The sequence below is a fragment of the Stigmatopora nigra genome, chromosome 3 (assembly GCF_051989575.1).
Source record: "Stigmatopora nigra isolate UIUO_SnigA chromosome 3, RoL_Snig_1.1, whole genome shotgun sequence".
Classification (NCBI taxonomy): domain Eukaryota; kingdom Metazoa; phylum Chordata; class Actinopteri; order Syngnathiformes; family Syngnathidae; genus Stigmatopora; species Stigmatopora nigra.
This window is the reverse complement of record NC_135510.1, coordinates 12,073,528-12,089,449: the sequence shown is the minus strand read 5'-3', so window position 1 is coordinate 12,089,449 and position 15,922 is coordinate 12,073,528. Positions and strand designations below refer to the sequence as shown.

Genomic DNA, 15,922 nt, shown 5'->3' with positions numbered 1-15,922 from the left:
CGAGCTGCTTTTTTTTGCAAATAGCCTCAGGAATTTTGTCCATATTGTTTCCTGCCTATTTAACTCGCAGCAAGTTTTAGGCTAGACATTTATATGTATACTACTTTTAAAACAATGACTAATGCATTTACAGGTACAATTATCACTAGTTGCAGAAGAAGCATGTTATGTTTTGAAAGTTGTTTTCCCCGTGGAGAAGGGGGAGTGTGAGTCATGATAAACCTTGTGCTGACTCCTCAGGGTGAGCTATTGATCCACTAGCGGGATCACCTCCTGGCCATCAACGTGAGGCCTCATTAGCAAAGGCATGTTAACTCAGTTGAACTGTGCAAATAAAACTGTGGTGAAAAAGGAAAACACCTTGATTTTGTGGCATTTGTGGGTGCTGATGCTAATGGTGTAAAGGAAAAACAAAACTTATTTTTTCAACTTTATTGCTTAGAGCTTTACATATTGTTTGCAGAAAAATAACACGATGTAAAGAAACTGTGAAGAAGATACTTTCTCCATTTGAAGAAAAAGAAATTATTTCTATAGACATGTCAGACTAATTATTAAGTTTTTTCATTTTCAGTAACTGCAGTGCCTCACAATGCATGTCATAAAATGTAATCTTCCTTTTATAAAGCAAATGCAAAGAATCACATTAATATTCACAGGTTCCATTCATTTGATTTTCCATTTCATTTACATGACTCAAGTGGTTGCTTCGACAATCTTCCTCTCAACATGATGTTCAGATTTGACACTTGATTAATAACCATTGTCTGTTGTTGTTCAATACATCTTAAACAAAGATCTTCCAGGCATTTAAATTGCTTAGTTTCTTTGCACCAATGTCACATATTTATACATAGTGTAAAGGACCAAAACAAAATGACGACTCTTAAATGAAAAAGGTAATGAAGGACATTTGAGCACATTTTTGCAATTAAATGATTTCTTCAACTTTAAAGGAGACTTTTGCATTTATGTATAGGTCTTTTATCCCACTCTCCTCAACTCAGTCAAGTTACAAGTGTGTCTTATTCTGACTACACAGTGTACATTTCTTCCCACTGGTGTTTAATAGGATTCAAGCTGTCATTAAAATGAATTCAATTTTTAGTTGCTCGCTCTTATCCACACAATTCATTCCTAAAGGCCTTTGGATTTCATTGTATCTGAGGCAGACGTGATGTGCGAAGTAGCCCCAGAGAGAATGGTAATGATGACATATAAAAAAACCTAGACAACTAAAATTATGGAACAGGATCAAAATGCTCATCATGCGGGGCAGATGATTGTGTACGAGACCTTCTGGAGGCAATTTATAATGTATTTCCTTTAGAAGAGGCAGAATTAAGTATTTGAATTAATTGAGGGCCCCAAGAAGTCAGTTAAGATGACATTAAAAATGCTAACAGACATAAAACAAATTAGTATGAGGATTAAAAACATGTTTATAATCATAACTGAAATGAGCTGCAACCTGTTGTCTGACTTTCTGTACTTAGTTTTTCCCTCAAGATTTTTTTCCACAAGAAAATAAATGTATTGATTAAATTGTATCAAGTTGCTATTCAGCACTTTCCTCATTGTATCTTTGTCAGTAGGGATTGGACATTTTAATGTAGAAAATACCCTTATTTCATTTTATCCCAATCGATTTCAAGACAGAGGCACGGGACACCCTGAATCAGTGGCCAGCCAATCGCAGGGCACGAGGACACGGACAACCATTCACACGCGCACACTCATTCCTAGGGGCAATTTAGAGTGTCCAATCAGCCAACCATGCATGTTTTTGTACCTGGAGGAATCCCACACAGGCCTGGGGACAACATGAAGACTCCACACAGGTGGACATGACCTGGATATGAACCCAGGACCCCAGAGCTGTGAGGCTGACACGCTAACCACTCATGCTGTAGGGCCAACACGCTAAGGCGAAAGCATTAAATTTACTAAACACTAACAAACTCAAACCCTATGAATGGTACTCACTGTTGCTATAACAGGCTGTAAAGTGACGAACTAGTCTAAGAATCCCGACAGGATTTTTACGATTTAAGGTATAATCAGGCATTGAGTGTGAAATCCACTGGGATTAGTAGACCCTCCAAGCAGTAGAGACAAAATATCGTGGGTGTCTGAATAGGTCCTCAAAGGCCGCTGTGGGTGCATTCCAACTGATTAAGGGGATGCTTGTTGGAGAAGAAACCTCATTGTTTGAACTGCATATGCTAGATCAGTAGAGTAGCCCTTTGTGCAATAGTTTGGACTCTCTAGCAATAAATGAATGTGTTCTAGCGTAAAATAATAATGTTAATATGGGGATCACTTAGTGTGATGATCAAAATGATAAAGAAGACCTCTCATGAACATTCAATGCGTATTAAGTACTAAGAAAGACATGATCATTTAGTGTAAAGACTGACAATGCAAATACATGGGAAAATATTATATATACATATTGCTCTTTGTGTAACAATTGAACCTTTGACACTGCCGGTGTCTGTATCATCTTAGATTCTATTAAGAGTTGAAGGTCATTGGTGCTGTTTCTAAACACGGCCAATGACATCTCTGTTGAAGTTTACAGGCAACGGATTTCCTGGAGATTAAAGAGATTAAAAAGATGGCTAGTTTCAAACCATCCGCATGTTGTCAGTGCAAGAGGCTGCATGTTTTATTACTACAGAACATTAATTTTGTTGGTCACAGATGACAAGAGGACTTGAAGCTGTTTATTTCTTTTCTTCTGTATTTACAGATAGCACCAAACCTCAAAACCAAAGGTTAAAGGCTTTGGTTTTGAGGTTTGGTGCTGCATGGCTTCATTGTCATTGTGTTGTTGTTTGGTCAAATGCAGCTTGTTCCCCAGAAAACATGAATTGCATGCAAAACACCACTTACGCATTCAAGAAACAAATCGTTTTAATTTGTGCTGACTGCATGTACTTTTACAAAACTTCAACAATATAAAACACACCTGTATTTTCCACATATTCACATTATATAGGAAATAATAAAGTTGTGATTGATTGCGCTATGTAATGTTCCATGTTTTGAGTTAGTAAGTGTATGGTCTAAATTTCCTTTATCATAGTTAACTTCAATATGTTTCTTTGTTTCCTGCGATTGGCTGCTCATCAATTCAGGGTGTCCTTTGCCTGGTGCAGGTAATTAATTGGGATATGATCTAGCACCCCCTGAAAACCTTGTGAGAATAAACAGTTCAGAAAATGAATAGATATGTTCAACTTTATTCTGCAAGGTTCTGCAAACTACCATAGTTTAGGAACCTGCCGACCTTGGTCTCACATTTCTGAGATTAGGGATTCATTACCAGGTCCCCGCATTCCACCCCAAAAAACATCCATGCTCGGCTGGTTGAACATTCTAAATTGCCCCGAGGTATGAGTGATTGATATCTTGGATGCTTGTCTGACCGGCTGGCTGGCCACTAATTCAGAGTATACCCCCCTCACTGGTCACCGTAGTCAGCGGGGATAGGGCTTGAGCACCCCCCTAGGACTCTAGTGAGGATAAGCGGTATGGAAAATAATTATAATATATATATTTTTTAAGGGGACTTGGAATATTCTTTCCAAATTTTGTATCGTTTTGGATGTGTTCTTAATACTTAAGAGTTAGTGGAGGCGGGTAAGTGTCCTGATATGTTTTAGGGTGCCCACATCCACAGTGGACACGCGTGCGCCAAGCCCTATGTGCAATGCAGCTGCGTGCATTGAGGATGCACAAGAAGAGAGGACAGTGCGCGCCCGTGGATGTGGGCTGCGTCTACCGCTGAAGTCGCGATCACTCCACTCCGTGTTTTGCGAAGCCTTCCCATTTTTGTGCGCTCTATCCGCCGGAGGTGTCTCATTTCCTCGTTTCTCCACTCGACGACGGGACAAGTTGACATCAAGCAACTGGCAATGAGGACGTATGCCAAGTGACGAGTGATTTTTCTTATTTTTATTTTTGCTTTCCCTCCCCTTTACCTTTTTCTTTCTTTCTTCAAATGAACAACAAAAGTATCACTGGAGACCTTTCACAAAAACCCTTTCGAGATTTCCTTATCCATCCTTGTGGATTTATCATTTGTCAAAGACAGCATCCGGGATTTCATGCTGTGGTTTGTGGCGATGTGGAGACTGCAAGTGGTTGCCTGCTCGCTGGGGCTGATGCTGTCCACGTCTTTCTGTGGCGAGACCAAGCCTCGCAGCTGCGGTGAAGTTAGACAAGGCTACCACGCCAAAGGGTTCAGTATCGTCCATGTACCTCATCAAGAAATATCAGGTAAGGTCGATCAGGATGAGCAGCATCAGCACCACTAGTCTGTTTTTTATTTTTTAAATTTAGCACGTGTCTACGTGTCCTGCTTCCCTCCTCGAAAAGCATCATTCATGACAGCTTGTCCAATGTCATCAGTAGCTACCCCTAGGGGCAACAAGAAAAAGAAAAAAATATATATATACATATATTTACTGTGAAACACACTTTGGGTCATTAACAACGACCGTCCAAAAATAAACCTTCTTGGGTTATGATACGAGTAAAGAGTCCATGTTCATCAGAAAAGAGTGCCACCATTCTAAAACACTCAAAAGTAAAGTGTATTAGTTTAGTATAAAATTGAATTAAAGTTAAATTTGCATGTTAGTTTGGTAATTCAGAATCATAATGTTCTTAAATTTGACTTTCATTATTATTATTTAGACGGGCTCTGTATACTACATAAAAAAACAATAGAATAACTGCTCATTTAATATAATCCATGTTGCTATGGCGACAATATATGTCTAAAACGTCTAAATAACTCCAACACAAATTTACTAGAGGGCTGCTTCTTCTCAAATTTGTATAAAGAAAATACAGCAAGAAGTTGAAAACCTTTACCTTGTTATAATCAGGATAGTTCATATGTGGCTATTTTTAAAATTGCCCGTGTTTCCTTTATGAGTTCCTTTTATTCATCAAACTAACATCATTAATAAGGCAAACATTTTAAATGCACTCTCTAACCACCAAAATGGAGTTATCTGATTATATTTCTATTTGTTACATCCCTCATTATTTTACAAAAGTTGTTTACTCAATTGACCTAGAAAAACAAACATGGGTTGGAGCTTGCAAGAAAACCTGTTGCTCCTATTCAACAGAAGATCATGCAGCTGCTGGGTTACATTTGGTAAAACGCTGCACAGAATATGGTTTATGGTTTACCAGTAGGGGGCTCTATGCCCTCAGCACCAAATATTTTTTCTGATCTGAATTCTAACATTTTCCTCAAGGCCACAGCTTAGTTTTTAATTCATGCTCTTTGGTACTGCACAGATATGAGGTTTTATTATCTCTTGTGTGGAGGTAATCACATTTCTGGTCAAAGGGAAGGAGATTAGTCCGTAAACAGTCCCTTTCCTTACATAAGGAAAGTAAAAGGAAAAGCAAAGAGGCCAGAAGTAAATCTTTTGCTACTCAGAAACAACAACAGAAAACTATCATACAATAAATATTGGACATTTTTGGGAAGTAATGGCCAGAGATCAGGAATATGGCTCAAGTGCAGTTATTTCAATCCAAATGTATGCCTAAATTCACAATTGCCGATTGTCTCCCAGGCCATTTTGTATCCATTCATCATTTTCTGCACCACATATTCCACCTGGACTTACCTGTCCCAGTAGAGATTGGGCTAAAAGGTACGCCCTAAACTTATTTCTAGCCAAATCTCAGGGCCAATATTGACAAAGACCTCATAATTATGAACAATTAACTGAAATAAAACAATATACCAAGCTACCTTTTGAAAAAAAAAAAAGATATGCAGGCATTGAGAGAACATCCAGACTCCATTCAGGATTGATTGTACAGATATTTGAATCTTCAACCGTCAGTTTACGTTTCATAATTAAACATAACTTGCAAAAGTGGCCCTTCCATTACAATTGGCAGGAAGATTGGTGCTAAAGTAGATTTCAGCCCTTGTACTTCATATACAAAGTATGAACCATCATATTTAAATGTTGGTTATATCAAATGTCATTCATGAAATAAGACCATGGCCAGGACGGACCTGTTTTAATCAATTATTCTCACTTGTGGTTTTGTTTCATGTGGTAATCAGTGTTGCCTTGATATAAAGGAAGCCTGTGTTCAGGACACTTTCATCTCCATCTGGTTGAAAAATTGACTGATCACAAGGCCCATTATTTTTCAGGTTTTCCTATTATCAACTCTTTTGGACAATTTGTCAAAAACTGAGGACTGGGAGATCATTTTAAATTAATGTATATCCAGGAAGTCACTCTTTGCTGGTTGATATGTCATTGCATGCCAAAAAAAAAAAAATCCTTCGTTTTTGGTGTCGATTAAGTGTGAATGAATGGTGTCAAGATTTAGTTTTCTTCTAATTGTTTCTGAGATGGCGATCAAATCTAATAGCAACCAATATTCATTATGTCCACAGTTTGTTATTGAATGCTGCTGTCTCCCAATAACCTTTACTTAAAACACAACAAAGATTATAGATGAGCCACAAGAGAATTTACTAAACGTGTGGTAAATAGCATGCAAAGCATTAGTTGTTCAGCCTCCTATCAGCTGCTTTGTCATGCTGGAAAAAAAAACATTTAAGATCTGCAGAGGTGGCTGCCCCAGTTTGTAAATTCTAATTCGCTTTGCGCATTCATTTTGACAGCCGAATACAAGTTATAATTATATTTGAAGAGGGAACTAAAAAAAAAACATATTTATACAGGTATAATTTCTATCAAATGTTGCCAAATTCCAAATTTGTCATTAATCTTTATTTAGATATTTGTTACGAATAAAATTATATTATGTCAATCAGATGATGTCATCCAATTGAATTGGTCATGCTGTTTTTCTTAAGTCCTTATGACTTACGCACATTCAAGGCAGCTTCCATTTAATTGTGAATTGCATCTGCGTGTTATAGTCATGGACTCATGAACTATAGCTGCAGAGATGAATGAGCCTCATGGGCTCTGTAGTTCTAAAAACCCATCCCCAAAATACAGAAGCTCATGAATAGTCAGAGCGAAAGCCTTTAAATTGATTTTTATTATGGTTATTTTAAAGAGCTTGGAGGCTTGTAACTTGCAAATCCCCCTCTTCATTATTTTTATTAGTGACACTTTTTTTTACAAGTTAGATGTAAACTACAGACTGCAAAACTGGACTGTCATATAAGCGCATTTTACATTTGAGCTATTATTATGGAATCATTTTGCTGTCGGCGACCCGGTGGCGTGAGAGGTTAGTGCATTGGCCTCACAGCTCTAGGGTCCTGGGTTTAAATCCAAATCATGTCCACTTGTGTGGAGTTTCCTCTGGGTACTCCGGTTTCCTCCCACATTTCAAAAACATGCATGGTAGGCTAATTGGACACGCTAAATTGCCCCTAGGTATGGGTGAGTGTGCATGGCTGTCCGTATCCTCGTGCCCTGCGATTGGCTGGCCACCGATTCAGGGTGTCCCCTGCCTTTGGCCTGGAGTCAGCGGGGATTGGCTCCAGTACCCCCCACGACCCTAATGAGAATAAAACGGTTCAGAAATTGAGATGAGATGAGATTTTGCTGTGGTCTAGAATAACACACTACGGAATGTTTCTAAAATGATCAACCAGCTAGCGTATGTCAATATAAACTTTTAATGTGTCAGACGCAATGATGAATTCACAACTACAAAACAACACAGAAATATGTCTCTCCAGAAAAATTGTTTACTTTTGGCTTAGATATTTGATAAATTAATTCATACGCATTTTAAAGAACAGGATAAGAAAATGATTTATTTTGTAATTAAATAATGTTATAGTTCAAGGCTAAGTATTATAGTGAGCTTGGAATCCCTAAAACGCTGTGGATTTTGACTTAATTGCTTGTCAGGATTAAAATTCAAATAGACTGGTCCAAATGTGGTGTATAAACATTGAGTGGGGTTGTCTGAAACTTAAATAATATCCCGATGTTTACTAGCTGTTTGATTACAAATGGACAAAGATTTGTCCGATTTTTGTTTTTGTGCTCATCTTAATAGCCACTACATTGATCTGCTCATTGTTCAGAAAAGCCCCTGAAAGCTCCGAAAGGCTTCTCAGTTCAAACAAAAACGTCTGTCAGTCCGTCTTTTTCTGAACCACTTATCCTCACAAGGGTCGCGGGTCATATAAACGTCTTCTTTAAAAAAAGAGAAAAACTCACTAAACTCTTTCAAAACTTGAAAACATCATCAAAAAGTATATTGTATACAACACAGATTCCTTTATCATGTTTTCACTGTTTTATACTGGAATTACAATTAGAGCTACATCAAAGATACATTTTCCACAAAAGAAATAAGATAAATTTAAGTTAATTTAAGTTTTTGGGCTGGCCAAACATGTTTGTTTAATGAATTCTGAGCAATGTGATATTTTTCCCCCCTGATTAGAACAGATGTATTGTTTGGAATTTGGTAGTATTTTCACTTGGAGGAACCATGAAGAAGAAGAAGAAGAGTATTGTTTACAGCCACCTAAAATTTTGAAGCACTGGAGTATGGCCAGTTAAATAATATTTGGCCTTTGATACCCTGAACTGAAGTTGGTTTGTCAGCTGAATACGTTGGAACAAAAGCCAAGTGTCAGTCAAATACCACTTCCACAAAATAGAAAAATGGATTTCACTTATCTACTCTACTCAATGATGTAGAACACTCCGATAGCAGCCACGAATGCAAAAAAATGCTGTTCACGAAGACCGATCAAATACAAGACAAAGTAGCAAAATGTAAATCGGAAAGAAGTTCATATAAAGAACAAATTATATGAATGAATAATTGGACATAAGTTAGGTGCATAAACTCAGAAATAATACGATTTTCTTTGGGTTCTAAGTTAAGAGAGGGAGGCTGCTCTCCATTGTGTGTCATCTTTATTTTTAGCGAAAATTACATATCTAAAACAGGAAAATACAGATTATGCACTAAAGCCTGCATTGGCTGGAAATACGTACCTCATATATTGCACAGTGTTGTTGAGAAGTAAAGCGGTCAAAAGGCCTTTTCCACAGAGTGAAGCATAGTGCAGCTTGTATGAACCCATTCACTGTGTTTGTGTTACAACAGCACACTGATGGAGTTGTTCCAGGATACTGTAGAAAAAAAGCATAAAATCTTTAAGTCTGAAGTACATCTCGAAGTAGCAGCAGAGCCGGAACTCCTATAGGTCCAGCCTTGCCTTTATAATCAGATGGATCCCTTCATACTTTTGCCTATTGTCGCTTCTATGTAGAAAGCTTTTTTTTCCCATTGTTTGCATACTTTGCGGCCCAACAAGGAAAATAACAATCCCCTGTGTATCGTGGGCTGCTGCTGTCTTCTGTGCTGAATACTGAGAAAAAACATGTGCAATGTTAATTAAAATGTCTCTATGATCCATGGAGATAATATCACAAACATGTAAAATAATATTCATTTTTAAGTGGATTCTCTTTAGGGGTCTCCATTCGGTGGTAGAGCAGTTCGTTCCACTTATATGCCAGCTTTGATAACCCAGGTTGGAAAATTCCAATGTTTGTACTTCTTGTTTTTTGCTGAATAGCGTCTAATTTTTTAAGATGACTGTATATTTAGTATTATAAAATAGCAAGCTGTTGACTTTGGATTCAAACACACAACTCAGAAGTAGGAATAGAAACGAACAAATGGTTTTATTTCAACTCAAGGAGCATGGCAAAAAAAAAACGCATGCCCAACAAAAGTAGCACGACGGGCATTTTTGGGTTTTGTACCACCGCCCATTTGCCTTGGGTTCCTATTTCCTGCATTTGTCTCCAGCAACTATTTCGTACCTGCTCATCATTCGATAGATAAAACTCCCAAGTATTTCTCTCTTCAGCTAGTACTATATATCATCACCCAAAAGAACAATTAATGAGAAGTGTGTTGTCGATTAACATAAACCCGTGTTCATATGTGTGCTTGCGTGCAACTGTGTGAGTGCTTAATTAACTGTAGGTGATGAAGTTAAGTGTCTCCTTATGTGTGAGCTGCCCTCATTTCATGGGTCATCTTTTTTTCTTGGTTTGCTCCACATTGCTTTTGTGTTGGATTGAGGTTAGGTCGCCTGTCTGTGCGATACGTTCAAATGAGCTCGGAATGCAAATGGATTTCACTTTCACATTATCCTGCTTAGCTATGTCACCAATGCAATTTATTGCCCATATGTTCAATGTTTTAATGCAATTCGAACAATACAATTTGAATTTTTATGCTCTTTTAGACTTTTTTTTAAAACTAAATCTAATCTTTTTCTTCATTTCTTCATGTCTTTTAGAAACTTTTGATTTTTTTTCTTAAGAGATTATTTATTTTTGTTTATTTTTGTATTTTTTTTACCTAGCAACTGAATAGTGAACGTAGTAATGGCATCATACGTATAAGTATGTAGGCTGTGAAGAACAAAAATGACTGAGAAAAAAAATTAGACCAGTTTTGGATTCTACACTCCAGACTTATGTAAAAACAGCTGTGAGACCTATATTTTTCTTCCCAATTATTTAACAAGTGTTGTGTCTAATAACTACTATATCCAGTATGCAGATCATCAGAAATATTACAGACTCGAGAATTCTATTTGGTGACTGTCAATGAATGGATAATTGTAAATTGTTAGCAACTCTCGGTCAAAGCTCAAAACACAGCTGGCTATCACGACTGAGAAGCCACACAGGCAACGGAAGACGTGCGTTATTCTTGGTTTTAATATATATATATGTTACATTTTAATTGTGGTCTAAAAATATTTTGACTAAGAGAATAAATGAAAGAATGTAATAATGTAATCCTTAGAGTATGGTCTGCAGGTTCCTAAAAGCTTTCCTCGGTGCCTAATTCATTTTTTAGTAATGTGCAATGCACCTGGAAAGCAAATGGATTGCCACACAACAGCACATTTCTCTTCTTCCCATGATCTGCTCTTAAACCCGTAATGGATAGGTATTAAGACCAAATGGTCCTGAGTTACTACACCATGTGTTATTTGGACAGAAGAGTGATCTGTGTAGGTTTTAGTATGATGTGATTAAGAGAGAATACATAAATCAAGGGGGAGAAAACACTGATAACCACACAACACTATTTGATTTATATAATAATCACACTAAAAATGCTACACACAAGAAGCACAGTATCTGAAACAAATGCATTTTATAAAGAACTACCGCTAAAGGGATACATTGCAGTGATATTAGTTCTTTGTGGAAAATGTTTTCCCTTGGCATTTCTCTGCAGGTGATTGACAGAAAGGTGTGGGAGATGAAAACTCTGGGGGATATACTGAGTCATAATTTTCTTGCGGGGTACAATTTGGAAGAATATTGTTGAATTCTTTGATGAGCGCTTACAATGTAGTGAATAGTTATCTCTTCTTTCTTTTTTGACTTAGCGTGTTGATGGGCTCATTAAGGATGCTTTTGTTTAGGCTTTCATTGTGCCTTCTGCCTCTTGAGAATCTCTGAATAGACTCTATTAGCTTCACATAAGAATGATAAAGCGATGATATGCTGCAAATTGTCTTGAAAGGATACCTACACACAGAGGTGTCAAATAGTTATTACTCAGGTGACCTTTTATTTTTATTTTCAGTACCCATGACTTCACATGCCAAATGAGACTCTCTTGAGTGTTTTGGAAATAAACAACCATTCAGAACAAATAAACAAGGTGTAACATGTGTGTCATGGAAACGTCAGATGCTGTCAACGTGAAAAGAGAAAAATCAAAACTAATGGTGGTATGCATTTAAGATTCAATGAATAGTCTGCTGAAGTCCACGATTGTTTTATTTACAAATCATTTCAAAGGGCTTCCATGGGTTCATATCTGTGTGTGTGTGTGTGTGTGTGTGTGTGTGTGTGTGTGTGTGTGTAGAGATAGAGAGATTATAAAATACTAAACATTCTTTCAGTTTGTAAATTCATTTTCAGTTTATCTGTACATTGCAGCTCAATAAATAGCATTAAATTCCATAATCCACCCTGGAGTGCCACATTCTGGACTAAATAGTCAAAGTTACGTTTTTCCTGAGAAGAGGGATTTCACCCCGATCCTCCGTATGCGTCACCAAGCCCAAGCTGTGCAAATCACCAGGACATATATATATATATATATATATATATATATATATATATATATATATATATCTATATATATATATATATATATATATATATATATATATATATATATATATATATATATATATATATATATATATATATATATATATATATATATATATATATATATATATATATATATATATATATATATATATATATATATATATATATATATATATATATATATATATATATATATATATATATATATATATATATATATATATATATATATATATATATATATATATATATATATATATATATATATATATATATATATATATATATATAGATAGATAGATAGATAGATAGATAGATAGATAGATATATATATATATATATATATATATATATATATATATATATATATATATATATATATATATATATATATATATATATATATATATATATATATATATATATATATATATATATATATATATATATATATATATATATATATATATATATATATATGTCCTGGCGATATATAAATATATATATATAATATATATATATATATATATTTATATATATATATATATATATTTTTTTTTTTTTTTACACTTTTGTTGTTGCCTTGTTTCATCATCCATCCTTAAAGATGTCCATGCCACCTCTTTTGCCTCTATCCAGAACCCTTCCCATAAGACCGGGCTTTTAACCGTAGTATATCACAGGGGGACCCAGTCACTCCGTAGAGGAAACTTATTTTAGCTGCTGCTATACACGATCTTGTTCCTTTGGTCACGACTCATGGGTCATGTAGACCAACTGGTAGATTGAGAGCTTTGACTTTTGGCCTCAGCTCTTTCTTCACTGCAGACCATTGCAAGGTCCACTTCATGTGCGAAAGGACAGCAGTTTGTTAGTCAAAATGAATATTTTTCATATAAAACCCAGTTTAAATGCAAGGCAAATTACCTATCTAACTTAAATTTGATGAGTCTGTGATTATGTTACAAGCAGGCAGACATATAAATGTATTAAGTTTCCTAAATATACATTTTGAGCTCACTGTCTTAGACTGTTTCAATGGAGTTCTTAAATTTTACCCTCATTCTTTTTTTTTTCCCTGAGTTTTTTACATTTTCTCCCTCTCAAAAAGCCTGGCACATTGTTATTCTTCGGTCCCTGCTCAAATTTGAATTGAAGCCACTTCTCCCCGAATCCTGTTGTTTTCTGTCCCCTGTGTTAACTGGTAAATGAGTAGGCTGGTCATCTCCCACCCTGAGGCTCTACCTCAGGCTTTTCAGACCACCAGCTGTTGTATTTATACCTCAGCCCTGCACTGTGAGTATTTAACCTCCCCATATGTATTGTCCTCTTTTTTTGACATCATTTGAATGATTGTTAAGCTATTCACGTTCAGGTGAACGTTTCAGTTTATTTTTGGACTCTATTTTGGAATAGCTCCAAAGAAAGAATTCCGCTTCAAAATATTTTTGAAAACATCCATCCAATTGTCACATGGCAGACATGCTTTCTTATTGAATATACACATTGTTTGACAGCTCAATGACAAGCGATGCACTGACTACCATTGTCATGTGAGTTTTTCCTCCAAGTTGTATGCTCACAGATATGAGACTTCATCCAGCGAGCTTGACGCATTTGTCTTCTCCCATCCTCTTCCCCCCCTCGAGTAGGTTTATCCCTAGCGTTTATTGCTTTGTTGCATTGTGCACTGTTTTTTGTTAAGCATTAAAGGTGTCCCCGTTCCCGAATAAATTTTTAAAGGGATTTTAATGCATAACTCGTCATATCACACAGTCTCTCATTTTGTTCATTTTTCCAGAAACCCCTGTTGTGTTTAAAATTTCCATGAAACCAACACATTAATGTTTGAATGATGTCGAGGATAATTGCAAAGATGTTGGGTAGATAATTTTATCTTCAATTCCATTGCTTGATGGTGGCTTGTAATATAATAAAAGCAGTCTCTCGGAATAATAGTACAATATTGCATGCCCATAAACATTGCCTAAAGTTGCAATTTTGCAATAAAGAGTTTGCTTTCATTATTCCACCTGAGTAATATTATCTAATTTAGGTCATGATATTCACTCCACAGCCTGACTGATGCAATTCTGTTTCCACACAAAAACATTTCTAATCTTTAGGAAATTCCCATGAAAAAAGAATTGCAAAACAAGTTACAAGGGATAATACATGTGAAAATATGCTGGCAGCAGATAGAATGAATGCCTTGTGTTTAGCTGACTAAAGCAATGCTCACTATAATATCCCATAAGCAGTCAACTTGATGTTTTTCTATCTAGGTTTTGAGTTAGCTATTTGTAAATTAAAACAATTCCTTTATCAACCTACAAGTGTTGTAACATATGGCTGAAGCAATCGTGGAAGTTATCTGTGTCATCTTATTTGGACACATTCAATTAGGGTTTCAAGCCCTGGTGGATTCAGTTGAAAGCGGGTGATGTGGATGATGGAGAGGATATCCAGATGGCAAAGCAGCACTGAGATCAATCATGCTTGATGCATTTTTCCCACTTCAACATGCAGACAGATGTGATTTAGTGCAGTAATTGGGTTTCCTTCCATTTTGTGCATTTCTGTTGACAAGTAATAATGGCCCATAAAATATACAGTATGTCTATACTTGCTTGTAAAAACTTCAATTGAATTGTTTTATATGTAACAGAGGATTACTGTCAGCAAGGAGAATGAAGTATAATAAGTGCAATGGGGATTCTGGGGAAGTCATTTTAATACCACCTAATTAAGATGAGAAGCTTAGAAAAATATGGCTGGGTGTTTTATTTTTGCTTAACTTTGATTTTCATGTAAAACAGTTCATTAATTGAACAAGACTGCCAATTTGTAAAAATGGTTTGCATACATATGTTTAAAAAAACATGGTGGTTTTAGAGTAAACAAATACAAATGACTCACTGTAAAACTAGTCTAAATGCCCACACAAGATATGGAAATCAAATAACTTATTTGCTCTGTAATCAATTAGACTTTGGGATTCATACTCATAATATACCTAAAATAAGGTTTATGGTCATTTTTAAACATTGGATGCTGTTTTACAATGTGTGCCCAAAGAATGGTGTAAAATATCAAGAATGTCATTTTTCCAAATTATAGAGAAACATAATAATCTACTACTTTACACTCCCGCTTCAGTTCCTTGCACGCCTGAGCTCAGGGTCGTGTATTTCATTCAAAGGGGCAAGATTTTGCATGGTCTTCCTGGTTTTAAAAGGCTTAGACAGTCTTTTCTACTTCTAAAAAAACATTCACACTAAAGGCTACGTCAAGGCTAGAGGTCGTAGTTGTCTTGCAGGTGGGGAAATGCACAAAAGAGAGAAACATTGCAAGTAGTTGTGCAAGAAGTAAAAAACAGCTTGACGGGAGGTCAGAAGTTGTGGACTAGATGACACCAAATACCCTCTAAATTGGAATAGGCTCCGGCACTCCCAACGACCCGTTTGAGTTTAAGCGGTTCAGAAAATGAATGAATGTTAATCAGTTCAACAAAACATTTTCATCTTCTGACCGGAGTGTATTATCACACTTCTGAGACTATAGAATCTTGAAAATTAACATATTTTAGGGGGGCAGATGATTTGGAGTCAGATTGTTTTATCCAAAGAAAATGGGTCAGGATTGAGTCCAGGGGGAAACATTGTTAAACAATTTCATGACGATTTTTGCCTCAATGAAAGTGTCTGTATTACTTTGTCACTAGATCAATTTACCATCATGCT

General features: G+C 36.0%; 1 protein-coding gene across 1 annotated transcript in view; it reads left to right on the top strand.

Annotated features, from left to right (window-relative positions):
- The first annotated feature begins 3,702 nt into the window (after positions 1-3,702).
- The window catches only part of gpc6a (glypican 6a), a 57,866-nt gene continuing 45,646 nt past the window's right edge, over positions 3,703-15,922 (top strand). The window contains exon 1 of the mRNA XM_077713055.1: positions 3,703-4,287. Within this exon, the coding sequence (XP_077569181.1) occupies positions 4,116-4,287 (172 nt within the window). The 5' untranslated portion in view covers positions 3,703-4,115. The remainder of the gene's footprint in view (positions 4,288-15,922) is intronic.